The sequence below is a fragment of the Scomber japonicus genome, chromosome 22, assembly GCF_027409825.1.
Source record: "Scomber japonicus isolate fScoJap1 chromosome 22, fScoJap1.pri, whole genome shotgun sequence".
In the NCBI taxonomy this organism is placed as follows: Eukaryota; Metazoa; Chordata; class Actinopteri; order Scombriformes; family Scombridae; genus Scomber; species Scomber japonicus.
In genome coordinates this window covers 15,177,742-15,195,400 of record NC_070599.1, presented here as the reverse complement: position 1 = coordinate 15,195,400, position 17,659 = coordinate 15,177,742, and the positions used below count along the sequence as shown (strand labels likewise).

General features: G+C 39.3%; 1 protein-coding gene across 1 annotated transcript in view; it reads right to left on the bottom strand.

The window, feature by feature from the left end:
• Positions 1-577: 577 nt before the first annotated feature.
• The window catches only part of arap2 (ArfGAP with RhoGAP domain, ankyrin repeat and PH domain 2), a 133,920-nt gene continuing 116,838 nt past the window's right edge, over positions 578-17,659 (bottom strand). The window contains exons 25-33 of the mRNA XM_053342881.1: positions 16,072-16,146; positions 15,252-15,369; positions 12,548-12,676; positions 10,045-10,178; positions 8,823-8,905; positions 5,898-5,933; positions 4,738-4,801; positions 2,585-2,692; positions 578-1,721 (exon numbers count right to left, since the gene is read on the bottom strand). Of these exons, the coding sequence (XP_053198856.1) occupies positions 1,356-1,721; positions 2,585-2,692; positions 4,738-4,801; positions 5,898-5,933; positions 8,823-8,905; positions 10,045-10,178; positions 12,548-12,676; positions 15,252-15,369; positions 16,072-16,146 (1,113 nt within the window). The 3' untranslated portion in view covers positions 578-1,355. The remainder of the gene's footprint in view (positions 1,722-2,584; positions 2,693-4,737; positions 4,802-5,897; positions 5,934-8,822; positions 8,906-10,044; positions 10,179-12,547; positions 12,677-15,251; positions 15,370-16,071; positions 16,147-17,659) is intronic.

Sequence of the window (17,659 nt, the reverse complement as noted above, 5' to 3'; positions counted from 1 at the left end):
ATATATATATATATATATATATATATATATATATATATATATATTCTATACTCATATTTACAGGTCTTGCTGTTAGTATACAGGAAAGCAACATACTTTACCATTTTATACTTACAAGAAATGATGTAATACTTGCACCGTTCAACATCAATCAAACTGAGAACACCACTACTAACAATTTTTGTTTTCTGAGGTATCCTGGAGCTGTTTCACCACCAACCACAATTACTTTGAATTTTTTGCAGCTGTGAGCAGATCATCCATTTCCTTTGTGTGTTGTGGGAGAATAGCGCTCGTCAACAGCAAATATTACAGCTTTTTTTTTTGTATGTGTGCTGACTGTTTTGAGTGTGCTTTATTGTGTTATTTTCTAGTATGAGCACAATACAGAGTGAAAGCTTGATTAGATTTGTAGTCTTGATTTAGGGCATAGCTTAAAATAAAACATTTGAATCCAAACCTTTGGGGAGTCTTATGTGGTTCATTTGTGTTCATTTTCAATGTTAAACACACAAATAATTTTTCTCAAAAATACTGAATGTGAAACTGCAACATGCACCATATGCCACTTTTAAGATGGGTTGAATTGTGTTTAATGTATTCATACAAACAATAAAAAATAAAACATTCAATGGCAGCCAGTGCAAAATTGAAAGTGATGTGCCACAGAACGCTTAAAAATAACCCTGCTAGTAGCTCTACAGGTAAAAGGTTACAATTTTAACAGCTATACTAATATAACATAATAATTACAAATAAATAAATTACATGAGATTGTCCACCTCTGCCAGCTGATATGGTATCTTTATTGTATGTTTATGAGAACAGGAGAGTCATATGAGCCATTATTAAACCAGACTTTTGAATTTGAGATACATTTTCTTTGTATTCTTGCCTGTCTAAAATGTTATAATTAAAAGAGTGTTGAACATAGCTCCCTTTAACTTTCTTTTCAAAGTGACTGGAAATATAAAAGCATAAAGCAAGCAAGTTTGGAGTATTTCTTGATGCTTCTGAAGCTTGACAGCCAAACATATTTTTATAATGTTCTAGGGGTTTTAGAAGAGCGGTATATAAATCATTTTTGTAGTGCTTGGGTCAGCGCCATGTCCAGCTGAGGCCTGCATGACCTCCGATGTCTCCTGCACCTGTTCTCCACATTCCCCTTGTGCATCGGTATCTCTTTATATATGCAAGTTCAAAGGCAGTCTTCGGACTATGATCCCTCCTCATGAAAGCATTGCACATAGACTCCATCTTTTTATCTCAGTCTCCACATCTTTTCAACATTGTAATGTCTTTGTCATCGTTCAGACAGACAGTTGTATGTCTCTTTCTCCTTTATTCTCCTCCTGTCAGTCATTGTTCTTGGTGATGCGGCCAGTTTTATTCAGCACTGTGTTTAGTTCATTCAACAGATTAGAAGGCATCAGACTCTCCCCGCCCACAATGGGTCTCCTGCCTGTGGGCTTGATGCCACTTTGAGGAGGAACAGGCAAAGGCATGGGCTGTAAGTGTCTGGATGGGGTGGATGGGGACGGAGATGGGAGGAGTTGAGGCTGGCCAGTATCCATAGAAGGTTTTCTGAGTGGGACTTCGGGGGCCTTGACCATGTCGTTGTGCCTCGGGCAGTTGGCTGCGTTGTTTGTCTTTTGGTGAAGACCGGCATCCTTCACGGTCCTTGGGTTGACATCTCCGTGAGAAGTTCTTCTGTCTGTCAGCTGTGGGGAGAAATGGTAGATGAAGATGAATTGTAGTAGATTTTCAACACTACACTACAAACCAAAGGGGTCAACTGCATTTTTCATATAAGGAGAATTGACTCATATGTGCATACCTTACTACTATTCAGTACACACACAGCAGAAAAACTCCCCACTTAAAGAATGTCAATGCAAATCAGATTTTATGCTAACACAATAATAACATGCGTACAATCACAATGCTAACATGCTGATATTTAGCAGATAAGGTTTACCGTGTTAGCCAACATCTGCTAATTAGCAAAGTACAGTTGCAATTGATGGGCATGTCATTAGCCTTGCAGTTTCTGATCATAATCCAAAGTTTTCAGTAAATAAATCTTGACCTGATGATGTTGCTGAATGAAGTTAACGATAACCAAAATTATTACTATTAATCCTGAGGGAGAATGCCAGTATACAATTTTATGGCAGCCCCATCCAATTGTTGTTGAGATGTTTCAGTCTGGATGAAAATGGTGGATTGGCCAATTGACCGACATCGCTGTCTCTAGAGCCAAGCTGCTAGTGACGCTAAACATTGTTCACATCAATCTCAACTTGGTGATAATAAGTGATTTATTACATTTAAATAGATTTCAATTCATTTACAATCGTCTTATTCCTGTTTTAGAGATGCTAGTGCAATGTGAACGTAAGTCAAAGGATCAATGATGGCAGTTACTAAGATGACGGCCATGTGGAAAATAGACAGCATTATTTTTGAACTGAATACAATGCCTGCTCCTGCCTTTGCATATTTATGACAAAACACACACATTTTAAAAACGGACAGGTGGAAAATACTGTAAGAAGTATTAAAAAAAGTACATGATTCTCACCTGTTTGCTAGAATTGTGATTTTGCGTTGGAAGTGCCCCACCTTCGCTCACAGCTCTGTGAGCAGCTTCTTTTGGCTTTACACTCTTTGAACAGAGGTCAGAACCATACTGAAGACACACAGCCAACAACAGAAATTAGAAGTAAGATACAGTAATGAAAAAATACTATCTGTGACTGTTGGGTTAGGGGTTAGGGGTTAGGGGTTAGGGTTAGGTCTATTCACATCACACACATCCATATGGACATGCATACAGATACACACAACATGAATTATACATTTTGTTTTGAATCTTCTAGTATCTGTGACTGTTGGGTTAGGGTTAGGGGTTAGGGTTAGGGTTAGGGGTTAGGGCTATTCAATGTGGACAACAAAGCTTGATTGCGTTTATTTTGTAGTAGTACAGATTTTGGGTAATACACATAAACACACATCTGTATACTCATATGGACATGCATATAGATACACACAACATGAATTATACATTTTTTTTTCGAATCTTGTGTTTTCTCCTTTTTTTCTTTATCATGAAGTTTTATTTATCATGAAAATACTGGAGTTGGTATCACCGTACAGAATATATATGTTGGCTAATTGCTGTTTTTGGCCAGAATAACACAGTCAGGGAGAGTCAGAAGGTGACGATGGTACACTCCATCACAGAACCCCAACTGTGTTCTGATCTCCGGCTAAACTTTCTCTTTAACAATGTCTCCTTTCATATCACTGTGACCCCCAGACATACAGAACTGTCTTCTCTTTAACAATTCCTTATTTCATCACTGCTAGGACCCATCCTTGAACCTTTACACCCTCCTCAAACCCCTCCAACGCTCACCACCACCATCCTTTCCACCTTCCTTCAAAATGAGGTCCTCCATTACTAGTTGCTATGGAAACTATTGGAGCACAATGCTCGCTAACATGTAATAGAAAGGGAATCAAGAACACTGAAGGGCTCTCTGTCTACTTTCTCATCTACACTTTCTCTCTGCCCTTCCCACAAGTCCTGTGTCCTTCCCACAAGCCCCTGTGTTGGAAGCTGACAATCCTGATATTTAACGGATTTGGGAGGAGAATCCTAATATTTTTAGCCGGCTCCAGTCTGCTATAGATTTAGTCGTTGCAGAGCTAAGAGCTTCTCCAAAGAGCAGGGAAAAGTCACTGAGCCCACTGAAATAAACACCTTGAAACACTTAGAAACAACAGACAAAAATTGGATTCCCCTTTAGATCAATCTCTCCCTGACAGTGTTGCCCTTTTTACTTGCTAACCCAAACTAAAGCACTAAAAGGCTTTTACAGTAAGCACCTGTGATAAACAACACTTTGCTGCAGACCGGTTCCCATAAAGGAAGCTGAGCAGAGGGCTAATACTAATGAAATGTGCTGAGCATACAATACAGAGCTGTGAAAACTCAAAGCCCTGGTTAGATCTTTAGGTTAAGGATGATTGTGATGTTACATGTTATGAGTCATGTACTCAGAAAAGAGGAGAAAAGAGATGTATGTTCTCAGTCTAATGACACACACGAGGACAGCAGCAGCAATGAATATGAGGGTAACAAAAAAACACAAAAATATGACACATCCGTAGCTGTTCTCTTCGTGTGTCCCCCCTCTTGCATTATTTATGTCATATGTGCTGTGTCAGCGACTGACAGCGACAACACTTAGCTGTATCTGGGGGCTAAGTACCACAATGTGATTGTTACAGTCGCCTTGACCTTATTCTCACAGCTTTTCCACATAAAATGATTTATGTTATTGCTGAGTGACCTCGAAAACTTCACAGTTCCTCCCCTGTTTATGTTTTTCATCTGACTAACAGCACAATGGAAACAGATGATTGGTGTAAATATGATTCATCATATCTCCATGTTCAAAGAACGTGAATTGTAAAAGATGATTTATTGCGGCTGTAATCGAATGTATGTGTCATCCAAATAAACATTTGCAATGTGTTTGCTACATTTGGTATTTTTTGGTTATTGGATATTTTTGGTTTGCAACACAGTAAAGGGATAAGAACACTTTTTCCTGTCCTCTCAAAGTCACTGCATGTTTGAGCTTCTATTTATGAAACTCCTTCATTAAGCTTTTGCATGAGTGAGCTCCTCATTCCTTCTAACATCTCTGTTGCACGTCACATTACCTTCATCCTGATGATGTCCGTCACCCAGCTGACCTGCGCCTCCCTCCTCTCGCAGCTGAAATGCCTGAGGAGGGAAAGCACATCATTGTAACACCAGTCACTGATTTCCAGCTCGTTATTTTCACACTCATTTTAACCAGGTGACTGGATTCTGCGATCCACAGTCTTTGGACACATTTTCATCTGAGGGCACAGTTCAAGCTAATGTGCATTGATCGCTGTAAATAGACTTGATGATAGGCGGGCCAGCTGCTCTGATTATACAAAGCTGCATGGTTGAAGCATCACTTTACAGCAGTGATTAGTGTTCTAAGTAACAATCTAGCATGACGGTTTTAATAATACCTTTCACCTCTTCAGGTTTGTACAGTACACTGTTTGGTTTTGAGTTATTTCTGGCGTCTGCTAAAGTGATGACATATTGTACTGTACTACATGTAGTATAGTGTAGCACTGAAACACTATGAACACTAAAAATTTTATTTTTCAATTTTAACATTGAAAAACGTCCCTGTTAACCTGAACGTAAGCGCCAGAGACCACCCAAGTTATTACGGTTCACCGCAAGGAGAAGGTGAATATCTGGAGCAACTTAATAGCAATGTGTCCAAAAGTATTTAAGATACTTCACTCTGACTTGGTAATCTAAAGTTGATGGTTTAACTGCATTCTAAAAGCTGTCATGATAATACATCCAATATTGAATATAGTTGAGTCAAAAAACAGAGGGCACCCGCATCCTCTTGTGCCTCGAAATTTAGCTGAATGATGTCCAAATTGAAATATTTCCATTCTTTTTTTATGAATATCTGATTTAGCTTACAGTTATATCAGACCGGATAAGATTAGTGGCCATTTTGTTAAACTGGAAGGCCGCTCTTTATTTATGACAGCAGATAATGGGTGAGCAGGAAGCTACAAATGCATAAGCCAGACAAAAACACTGTGTATTATTAAACTTCCAAAACACTTGACCAGACAGCAGCCTCTCACCATGTGACTGCACTGATGCTCCTACTACTATTCATTATGAAGTGCTTTAAGTTTTTTAACTTGCTGCCACTTGATTCTTTTATTTAGAGATATTTTAAATGGGAAGAGTAAAAGTCACAATCATCAATTATTGAATTGGGAGAACTTCTACAGTACGTAGCACTCACCATTGTTGTTTATCAGTGTAGATCGTGAAGCCCCAGCTGTTCAAACGAAAAAGACACGGGTCAGATTTGCCCCACCCATCCAACATCATTTGAAGACAGAGGTTATAAACATGTTTTTGTCAAAGCACACGTGGAATTTTAAAGTACGCAACTCTGGAACTTGGTGAGACCGTATTGTTAAAGATAGCAGCAGGTCAAAGCCCTTTTCATTAAAATGCAAAGAGGAGGAGAAAAAAAAAGTTCACTACAACTGCTAAGGTGCTAAACAGTGGAATTAATTATGTTAATCAGTGCAGTTGCGGCCCACATGTTTATGCATGGGCAGACCTCAATATGCTCTGGGCCAAAGTGTACAATAAAGCGAGCACATGCTGCTCACCTATAAGCCTTAAAGTACATTTTGTTGAAAGAGATGCAAGAGATACTGAATCTGTAAAAATGTAGTCTGGGAAGTGGAGAGAATTTATGAACAGAGCCTGCTATATGTAAATGATCCCATGTGAATCTGGCTAATTGTATGATACTACAATATAAATACAGGTAGCCTCTTCCCACACTCCAAGACATGTATACATACTTATTGTATATATGCATGTGTGTGTGTGTGTGTGTGTGTGTGTGTGTGGTTGTGTAAATGAACCCACGCAGAGACAGTATAAGGTGAAAAGACCACCTTCCTGGAGAATACACCTTACGTGAAACCCCACACAGTTGTGGCTAAGCTGGAGCAGAGAAGTGGGGGAAGAACAAAGCGAAAGAGGGGGCAGAGATAGAGAACTTGCAGCCTGGAGCACCACTCCTGTGAGTTGAGGCAGTCGATCCAACCCCGCAGTAGGCCGCTCACAGATAGACCTCTGCCTAATGAGGTACTGGAGCGCTGCCTCTCCTAACCCTCTGACTATGACTCTCTCCATTCTCCTCAGCACTCTCTCTCTCTTTATTTCTTTTATTTACCATATCACCTCTTCCCAAAGCCCACTCAATAGTATATCTATGATAGCACGCTACATCCTTCTTTCCTTCTGTCCTTCTGTCCCTCTTTCCTCTCTCTCTCTCTCTTCATCTCCTACTCTCCCTTTTCTCTTATCCAATTTTTCTCACCTGAAGGACTGCGTTATGCAGACAATCGCTTGCTGGACTCATTTTTCACGCTTCCCCAGACTCGAATTCTGACATGAGGAAAATTATGAGGAATTATAATTGGGTAATTTGAAATATAGGGTTTGGCTTCTAAAAAATTTCCTCTTTGTTTGACCAGCAATAGCTGCCTCCGCTTTGGCATGTGTCATAAATTATAATAATAGAAGATCATTAAAATAAAACAGTGGCAGCAATGTTTCCTATGCGAGCAAGCGGAGTTTGATAATTTGTATTTGTTAAAATGCAATTACATTTAATCAATTTCATTACAGTGAAAAATAAGATGGGGTCAGCAGTGGCTTTTGGTATCCCTGTGGTGTTGCAAAACTTTGAGAGAAGAGGAAGGGCAATATATCTTTAGGGACAATATACATAAACTGTTGCGCATATGCACACAATTAAGGGAAAGTACATTCAAAAAGACAGTGGCAATGCTAAATAATCACTAGTTCATCTTAATAACGGAGAGAGGTTGAGTTCTCCTAAGAATGTGCAGTAGCTGATTTGGTACTAATGAATCACATTGTGTTTGACCGCTGGAAAAATTACAGGAAAAAAAAAAATGGCTTTGCTTAATGCAATATTTAATGTGCCACAAAATAGGCTAGGAGGGAGAGGGAAATTTACACAAATGATCAGTGAAAGTGACATCATCGTTATGGACTGACTGAGGCCACTGCTCCGGTGATTTAACGTCTTGGGGGAGAGGCAGGTGTGAAATTTGTGGCGCTGTTGTTTTATTGGCGGCACGTAGAGGGAGAGAGATACCTGACAAGTTTGGAGCTTCCTGTCGTAAATATTTCAGTAATATGACAATGAAAGCCACTTTAGTGATGGAAACAAAGTATATGGCAGGGAATTAATGACAGCACTTTGCAGGAACTCAAAACAAATAATAAAAAAAAAATATCATATAAGAAAAAAATCATATAAATCAAAAAAATCATATACTTTCATATTCTTTTATAGTTTAGAGCTGAAAAGAGACTCAAATATGTATTTTACCTTTTTTTTGAATATTATGATTTTACTAGGGGTGTGACGATCAGCTCACGAGACGAGATGAGACACGATATTGGGGTCACGAGATCAAGACGAAACAAGACTTTAACTCTATTTTTAAAACTTCAATGAGGAAATAAATGAAAAGATTAAATTGAAATGTTTGAACTAATCATCTTGTAATGTATCACTTTAGTTCTACTTTCTAAATATATAATTATCATATGCAGTATGCAGCACTGTAAAAGGTTTCCCCATATAGATATTTTATAGATTTTGGTATTTATGGAAATAACAACTATAAATACAAAAGTTAGATACAATCACAAATACTAAAAAGTAAATTATAAAGAGTAGAAAGAATTCTAATATATAAATATAAATTAAATAAAGTATCCAATTATCAAATTATATCATATTGCTGATAAAAAAAAACACAGAAATAAAAGTAAATTGCACAATTCCTGTAAGTAGAACAACATATAAACTGTGTTATAATTTGGTAGTGTGACTCATTTTACTTTTGGCATCATTAGGCTTCCATAGCTGACCGATCGTCTTTTTTTTTTTTTTTTGGTGCGCCCCTTTAATTATAGCTTCGCGAGACAAAATTCACTTGGACGAGAAATATCGTCACGTTTCCGTCTCGCGAGATCTCGTCACACCCCTAGATTTGACTGATTCTATGTATTTTATTCATAATAAGTAAAGAACAAACATAAATCTCCCTGACTGATTTTGATGATTCATATATATTCTACATTGCATGTGAGTGCAGTTTACCCGAGTGGAGGTTTGAGCTTTTTCTTCAGACCAAAGTAACATTTTGCAGACTTGAGTTGGATCACTTTCTCTGCTTTAGCGCTCTGCAAAACACAACAACAACAACAACAACAAGATTTATATTTAACAGCAATAAATGAATGAAGGAATGAATGAAAAAAAGAAAAAAGAAGTAAGAATCGCATTAAATGAAACTGAACTAAAACAAAAATAAATTGCCAACAAACTCTCTCTGTGCCATTTCCCAGCATCGCAACCCGACAATCAATTTGAAATCATTACAAGAAAATCTCTTCTTCCAAGCAACAAAGAACAAAGAACAAGAGAAGAACAAAGCAAATAAAAATCAAAGTTAGAAGCTTTGCCTCTGACACCTACACATCACCACCACCACCACCACCACCACCACCACCCATTCCCCTGTTTCATCAAACATAATTTACGCTAAATACAGACCTGGCAATAATTGTACAGGCCAAAGAACATCAATTAAATTTCACTAACACTTCCAATTTCCGTTTGCATTTATAGTAATTAGCCATATTCTTGTGCAACCTGGTATTAAGGCAACCGTACAGTGAAAGCATCACCCCCCCCCCACCCTCCTCCTCCTCCTCCTACCCCTCTCCAGACACACATACACAGACACACAAGCATCCCTCACTGTTTTCTCTCAACCCCCCCCCCCCCCCCCCCGCCCCCCACCCTCCCAGTGCCAGAATTACTGCACCTCCATCAATTATTAACACTTCTTCACACTCCTTTATGAATCCCATGTTTCAACTGCAGAAATGTGCTGAGAAGAAAAAACCCCTCCAGGGAACTCGGGCCTGCTGGTCCTCTCTCTGAAGCACACACAATGTTTTCTTCCTTTTTTTCTTTTTTCCTTTTCTCACAAGATAGTGGGAAGTCCGCTGCCGTGACCGTGTTTTATTTTTCTTCCTTAATTCGAAGATTTGGAACCGTGAGACGGACATGTCGCCGGGGAAATGAAGCCGAGTGAGTTTGGGCGGAGTTCAGTTGCAGCTTTTCCTTTTCACAATGTTTTTTTTTTTTTTTTTTTGTGTTTTCTTAAACAGTTGGACCCTACCCCTTTCTAACCTTTTCAATTCTCTAGGCGACACTTTCTGTTTCAATGCAACAACTCACGATGGCTCAAAGATGTGTTTACTGTACAATAGATGTGGTAGAAGATAAATCTGGAAAATAAAAGTGTACTTACTTTGATATCTCTGTAGAGCAGCAGCTTCTCCGCACGCAGCACAACATATTTGTCCTGGAATTTGTGCCCTGACAGCAGTTTGCTGGATCCATCGCTGAACTTCAGATACTCGCCTTTTATAAACTGCTTTTGGTCTGTTGTGAGACAGAGCGAAATTGATTAAATACTGTAGAAGCATTCTCTTTCAGCCCAATGGAAAAAAGTCTATGAAAAAGTGCTGCAAAGGATTAACATTTTCATACTTTATCAATAGAGTTATTTATCAGGCAAAACCGTACACCAAAACATTCACTGATTTCAGCTTCAACATGAGGATTTGCTGCTTTTATCTGAGTTAAATCATCGCAAATTCAAACATCACATCAGTGTCTTTTCAGGTTTTATCTCTTCAACTACAAATGATGTATAACTAATAATTTTCCTGACTATTTTTGACTGCCTGCTATACAGCTTTTAGATTTGTGGATGTGCTTTTCCTGCAGCTACAGGCACTTTTTAGTTTCCGTTCACATCTGTGCAGTCTGAACATAAAATAGCACACTCTGGCTTGAGTTGCGTAATCCATCACAGAAAGCATCAAATCTGCACTTATTTATATCAGAGTTATATTATCACTGTGTGTGATGTTGTTAAAGGGGATTTACGTAACTTGAGGCTAAGTTGGTTTGAAGTGGGAAAAGGAAAAAAAACTGAGGTTGTGGAGTGACTGTAGCCTGTGCCACCCCTCTGCTAGAGGCTTGTGTTTAGAGACTACATTAGCTGCTACTAGCATAACCATACCTGAACTCTCAAGCAGTTGAGTTGCATTGCTGCTAATGTACTGTAGATGCCAGGTTTTTTGGCTAAACCAAAAATCCATGGAATAAAAAAAGACTTCATCTCTAGTTCTGCTGCATTGATTTTGTTACTTTAAAATAAAAACTGAGCCATTGTGAGTCTGACAATGTTACAGAAGTTCAGTGCCAAATCAATGAGTATTCTTTTAAAGCACATATTGATACGAATAAGTCAACCAGTAATGTTGCTCAGACACAAAATCATTTTGACCTGTAATGGATTACACAACTAAAAGCAAGTTTAGAGAGTCTACTAGTTGGTTTTTATGCTCTACAGTGAAGAAAATCAATGGATGCCTGGTACAAAAAAGTACTTGAAGTTTCTAAAATTGAACGGCGTAGCTTGCAAAATCTGTAGCTGGAATATATGATCCACTGGTGTGACCCTTAAATATTTTGGGTTTTGGACAATTGGTTGCACAAAACTACTCATTTTAACCCTCCTGTTGTCCTTGAGTCAAGAAAGGAAGGAAGGGAGAGAGGAAAGAAGGAAAGGAGGGAGGAAGGGAAGAAAGGAAAGGAAAGGAAAGGGAAGGAAAGGAAAGAAGGAAGGAAAGGAGGAAGGAAGGAAAAAGGAAGGAAGGAGAGAGGGAGGAAGGAAGGAAGGAAGGAAGGGACGAAAGGAGGGAGGAAGGTGGGAAAGGAAAGAAGGTAGGAGGGAAGGAGGGAGGAAGGGAAGAAAGGAAAGAAGGAAGGAAAGGAGGAAGGAAGGAGGGAGGAGGAAGGAAGGAAGGAAGGGAAGAAAGGAGGGAGGAAGGTGGGAAAGGAAAGAAGGTAGGAGGGAAGGAAAGAAGAGGGAGGAAATGAAATGAAGGGAGGAAGATGGAAGGAAAGGAGGGAGGAAGGAAGGGAGGAAAGGAAAGGAAAGAAGGAAGGAAGGAAAGGAGAGAGAAAGGAAATAAGGAAGGAAGGAAGGAAGGAAGGAAGGAAGGGAGGAAAGGAGGTAGGAAGGTGGGAAAGGAAAGAAGGTAGGAGGGAAGGAGGGAGGAAGGGAAGAAAGGAAAGAAGGAAGGAAAGGAGGAAGGGAGGAGGAAGGAAGGAAGGAAGGAAGGAAGGAAGGGAGGAAAGGAGGGAGGAAGGTGGGAAAGGAAAGAAGGTAGGAGGGAAGGAAAGAAGAGGGAGGAAATGAAATGAAGGGAGGAATGATGGAAGGAAAGGAGGGAGGAAGGAAGGGAGGAAAGGAAAGGGAAGAAGGAAGGGAGGAAGGAAGGAAAGGAGAGAGAAAGGAAAGGAGGAAGGAAGGAAAGGAGAGAGAAAGGAAAGAAGGAAGGAAGGAAGGACGGAGGAAAGAAGGAGGGAGGGAGAAAGGAAGGAAGGAAGGAAGGAAAGGACGGAGGAAGGAGGGAAGGAAAGAAGGAGGGAAGAAAGGGGGATGGAGGAAGTACAGAGGGAAGGAATGAAGGGAGGAAAGAAGAATAAGACGGGAGGACGACACAAGGGTTAAGAAGTTACCTCGGCTCTGGGAAGGGGCTTCTTTCTTTTCTTTTATTTTTACTGTGTTCTGATATTTCATTGACTAAACAGATAAATCGATCATGGAAATAATTATGAGATGCAACTGTTCTATCAGTAATGAAAGATTTTACAGTAACAGTACATTGGTAAAAAAAAACAAAACAGAAAAGAGAACATATTAATGGGCTTGTGCCACCGTTTGCGTACTGCACCTCTCCCATCAGCCTCTCTTCCTGCCCCTTTAAACTTCTTTAAGACAAGAAAAGCAGCGCGAGGACAGTCCAGCTCACTCCACTCCAGCACCTGCTCAAGTATCTTCTCACTGTGGTGCAACGGTCGCTCTGTTAAAAAAAGAAAAACCGAATCATCACAGGGTACATCTGAGGGCAACGGTTAAACAGAAACTTCCAGTCTTACATGAACTCTAAATGCTTAAAACACAATCATTATGGTGTTTTTTCTCCCAGTTTTTCAAATTATCTAAAGCATATCAGGACATGATTATAAAAACACACTCATGTGCAAAATAGACCTATTATCTCTCCCTAATTGGTGAACAGGGTACATGCTATCAGCCAAAAAAAAAAAAAAAAAAAAGATAATTTGTGTACCACCGCCCCTGCTCTGATGCCTCCATCTTTACACTCCTCAGTTTTTCATAACCGAAGGAGGTAAAAAGAGCCACAATGGCATAACTTATTCATAACAGTGGGCTTATCTTCTCTCTGGAATCTCTGCAGACCCAGGCCATGGAATTAGTTCCTCATTTCCCCAAAAATATTAGCTCCCCTTTTCTGCCTATTGTCCTCGATAACAGTGTTTATCTGTAGCTATCCTCCAAAATGGCTAATTAACACACTTTATGGTTTTATGAGCAAAACCTGTCACGCTGCCGCCTTCAAAATAGCTTGACTGTTTACTCTTCCACAGACATATTGTCTTGGCATGGAAAATATGCTGAACCGTCAGCAAATATATTCAGTATTCAACACACCTTCATTTTTAGAAGAGGACGGCGTGTCCTCTGTAACTTTGTGAGGAGGAAAACAAACATAAGAGTGCAGTGTAAACTCTCAGTGAACTGATGAAAAAGTGCACAGGGACCGCCAGCTAAGCAACTTGGCGATAAAGCTCAACTTTGACTTCCTCTTGACCGACGCTTCCGCTCGTGATCAAATGAGGCTGTGCGAGGCATGAGGTGCCATCAATGCATATTAATGGAGGACGAGGTGGGTCAGCTCCCTAGGTCGAGCATGCGAGGAAGATGAAGGTAATTTGTGACATATGATGGTAAAAATGATTAATTAATGTGCATATCATCAAACCCGATGATGCTTGGCTAATTTCTCAGTGTGGCATCCATGTTCACAGACACTGGTTCATTAGAGAGATAGCATACTCTTCTAATCATGAGGTCCTTAGATGAGAGGAAGTGTGATCTTTGAATATGCCCTGAATCAGAACAGTGATGTGACGCATCAATCACTAATTGGATATACTGTGCATGAGAAAAGTTTAGAGCGAAGACTTTGACTGCAATGACATGTTTGATTTGACAGTAGTGTTTGCTTTGATTCTGACAAATGAAACAGTAGTTGGTCCAAAGCCTGATCCGATAAGGTGATATCACATTTTGCTCCGGAATCCTTTAAACTGATTTAAAGATAACAGACTGATCAGACAACAGGTGTCTATCAAGCCATCAGCTAATGGGAAGAAAAAGAAAAATCTCCATTTCCAATCTGTGCAGGATTGCAGTTAATAGTTGTCAGTAATTCAGGTAAAGAGTGGAGTGAGACTTCTATACTATTAAAGAGAACATTGATTTGATTGCGGGCAAAACATATTGATATTATGACAAAGCTGCAATTAAAAATGGAAAAAGCAATCATTTTCATGAAAGCCAGTAAACAGAAACTTCATCATGTTTATCAGGCCTTTGTGAATCTAGCTCTAGAATCCATCTACCTAACCCTTTAAATGAAAGAATAAATGACTACTTAAAGAAAAAGCTGGACTGAAGGTTGCTGTTGAAGCTCTTTAGCTGGCTTCCACAAAGGGGTAATAAGTAAATAGGCTTTTTGTGTCAGCTTGAACTATCTGAGGTTAAGACTAACATGTTACCTTGCACAAATAATCCAGATATTGATTCAATGGCATCACATCACAGGGAAGCTCAGTGGGTTTAAGTATGAGGAGCCACCTGTTCACTATGTAAGGTATGAATATACTGCTCTAACTAAAGAAAGACTTAACCGAAGTGTAATTATGCTTTAGCTGTAATAAGAAGATATTGGAATGAAACAAAAGGACAAAAAGGGTAAAATCATTTAGGATGAGCATTTTGTTCAATGGAATGTTTCCAAAGGATCATTTTGTAGATTAGTGTGTTGATGTCGAATGGAGTCATGGTGAACTTATTCTTGAAAAGCTTGGCAACAGCTATGAATCAATCTATTTTTGGGTGTGACCCTTTAAAATGAAGTAATTTATTCTTGTATATATGACTATAATTTGCAAGCAGTAAAACCAAAGACTGATGTTCCCATCTTTGATTGTTAATTCAAATGGTTTTCAGAGAGGCATGATGAGGTAAAGCTAATTATCTAGTATTGGAGAAATGCCAGCAAAAATAAACAGAATTCGCTTAGAAGAAATATCTTCTTTTTCATCTTTTTGATCTTGTTAATCCTCTTGGTACCTCGAAGAATTATCTTGCAAGCTCTTGAGCGGTCACGACCTCTTAAGTTGGGTCTTTAGGCCAACTTGCACTACAAATGAAAATAAGCTCAGCTCTTCATCACGTTGACTGTGACTGGTAGAGATAATCGTACCTCACTGTTTAAAATGCAAGTGTTTTCAGAATGCTTAGGGCACTGAATGAGAGCCATGAGGTGACTGGAAAATCTGACATACCTAGTTCTCCATTCTCGATGACTTCAAAGGCAGTCCACAAGTCCTCAGTGTTAAAGGTGATGTTCTTCATACTCAGCGCACTTTCTGCTAGCTCCATAGACCGCATGCTGGGAGAGATCTACCACAAACACAGCAAACAGTCAAACAAAGTGAGCTCATCCTGCATATATAAAAAGCTCTCTGGATCAATAACAATATGCCTTCAACCGTTTCTCCCTTTTGAAAATCCATTCAATATGTAACATGTAACATTTATTGTACTGAGATCTGACTGGCAGCCATGTACACTGATTAAATGCTTCTTCATGGAGTTATTAGCTGTACCTGAACATGATCGAATAAAGCAAACGTGGCTACCTGGCTCCACAGAGAGAAAGTGGAGTATTAGAGTCAAACTGTGCTGCTGAGCGCTCCTCTTTAACCCCATCCCTATTCTACCACTGCTGACAACCTGTGAAAGGAGTCTGTAACCTACAGTGGCCTGCATGCCTTGTAAAATGCAATTACTCACACAATTAAATCAGACGTTTCTTTGATTAGTTCACTTTTGATTTATTTCAGTAGCAGTAATCCCATCAGGTTAAACCACGAATGTCTCGGCCCTATTCTATCAACCTCCCCACCTCTCATTCTACACACTACCATCCCTCATTCTTTCTCTTGCTTCACCTGACTCCCCCCCCTCCCATGCACTCTCTCTCTCCTTCTTCCCTCTTATTTCACCTCACCACCTAAGGATATATGAGAAAGCAGGCCACATGCAAACTGAAAGTACATATTACACACCCACACACACACACACACAGGCGCACGCTTAAACCTTGATTAAACAGCAGTTCTCGGGCTCTTTCTTTTCCAGGTACACCTCGAAGATCAAGTCCCCAGCTGGAGAGAACTACGGAGGGAGAGAGAAACGAAGAAGAAAAAAAAATAGAGTGAGAGAGAGAGAGAGAGAGATCAGTTGAATTACAAAAACAATACAGCTGGATTAATTGGCTTTTCTTCTAAATTCCTGCTCCACTGTGGCATGAATCTAAATGGAGAAAAGTGAAAGAAACGGTTAGAGGATTTGTGGAAACCAAAGGTCGTTTTTGGAGCTGGAGGCAAACTAAACCCAGTAGTATTAATGGAATGCAAAAAAAAACCTGGCTAAATAAAAAGAACATGCGTGAGACAAACGCATTGCAAAGGTGGAGGCGCCAGGGTGCATGCTTCACCTACACTAAAACGGAAATGATCTCTTCAGGTGTTAACTTAAAGTGTGCTGTCAGTTTAAAAATGTTTTGAAGATGCACCTAGAAAAATGTTCAGGGGTTATTATGGAAATGGAAAAATACTTAAAGCAGCGTGCCAGAATGAACCCAACAGAGATGCCAAGAGACATGAGAGATATGGGTTCACTGTAACAGTCTTCTCTCAATCTTCTATTAATAAAAAGCATGCCACACTGTAGCAAAGGAAATATCTTTTTTTCTTTATTTTTCACTAAAACCTTGAGAAACTGTTCCTTTTCTATAAGTCAAATGTTGGATTTTTCAGCTTTTTTTCCGCCTTGGTTTGTACATTCTTTTCAGAAAGGTACATAAGGCTAATTAATGTACACAAACATAACCATGTTTATTTTGGTTTAATGCTACAAGAGTTCCTTAAGGAAGAAAAATGACAAAAACCCCCTACTGTGTCAGCATTCCTCTGTGACGTACAAATGGAAATGTACAATATCTATATTTCAAAGCTATCAAGAAACCAATGCTCAGGTTTGAGTGAATATGAGGACAGGCGTTGATTAATGGCAGTAAAAATAAAAAAAATAATAAAAAGTTTGCCATTTGGGATTTTTCACCTGGTAGGAGAGAGATGGGGGAAGGATATAATTTGAGTGAAATTAAAAAGAAGACTTTATTTAGACTTTGTGGCTGACATTCAAGAGGTCAAATTCCAAGATATATTGGTCTTGTCAGTATAAATCATGACACCTTCCTCCAACCGCTGGTGTTAATCCTCACTGCATCCAATTAAAAACGGATTCTATTAGTGTGAAAATCCAGAGAAGTTAGGAGAATCTGTGACAATGCGTCTTTTTTCTAAAGAGACAGGGTCATAGTAAAGGCACCAAATCCAGATTTCTGGCAGTCTGAGTGGAGTGGTAATCCATTTCTAGAAAAAGTGAGCACGAAAAGGTTTCTTTTCCTTTGGCTATCTGGAAATTATAGTTACTTTCCCCTTGTCATTTTAATGTGCGGGTGCCTGAGGTCCATTATTGACTTGAGCTGAGAGAACTATCGCATGGTAAGAAGAAGGAAGCCACTTCTGACTCCCTTGGCCCTAAAATGACATACTGTAGAAATTACAGTCATTGAAAGCAATGGAGTGAAAGCTGTAATTGTGAAAATGTCACACACGGATAT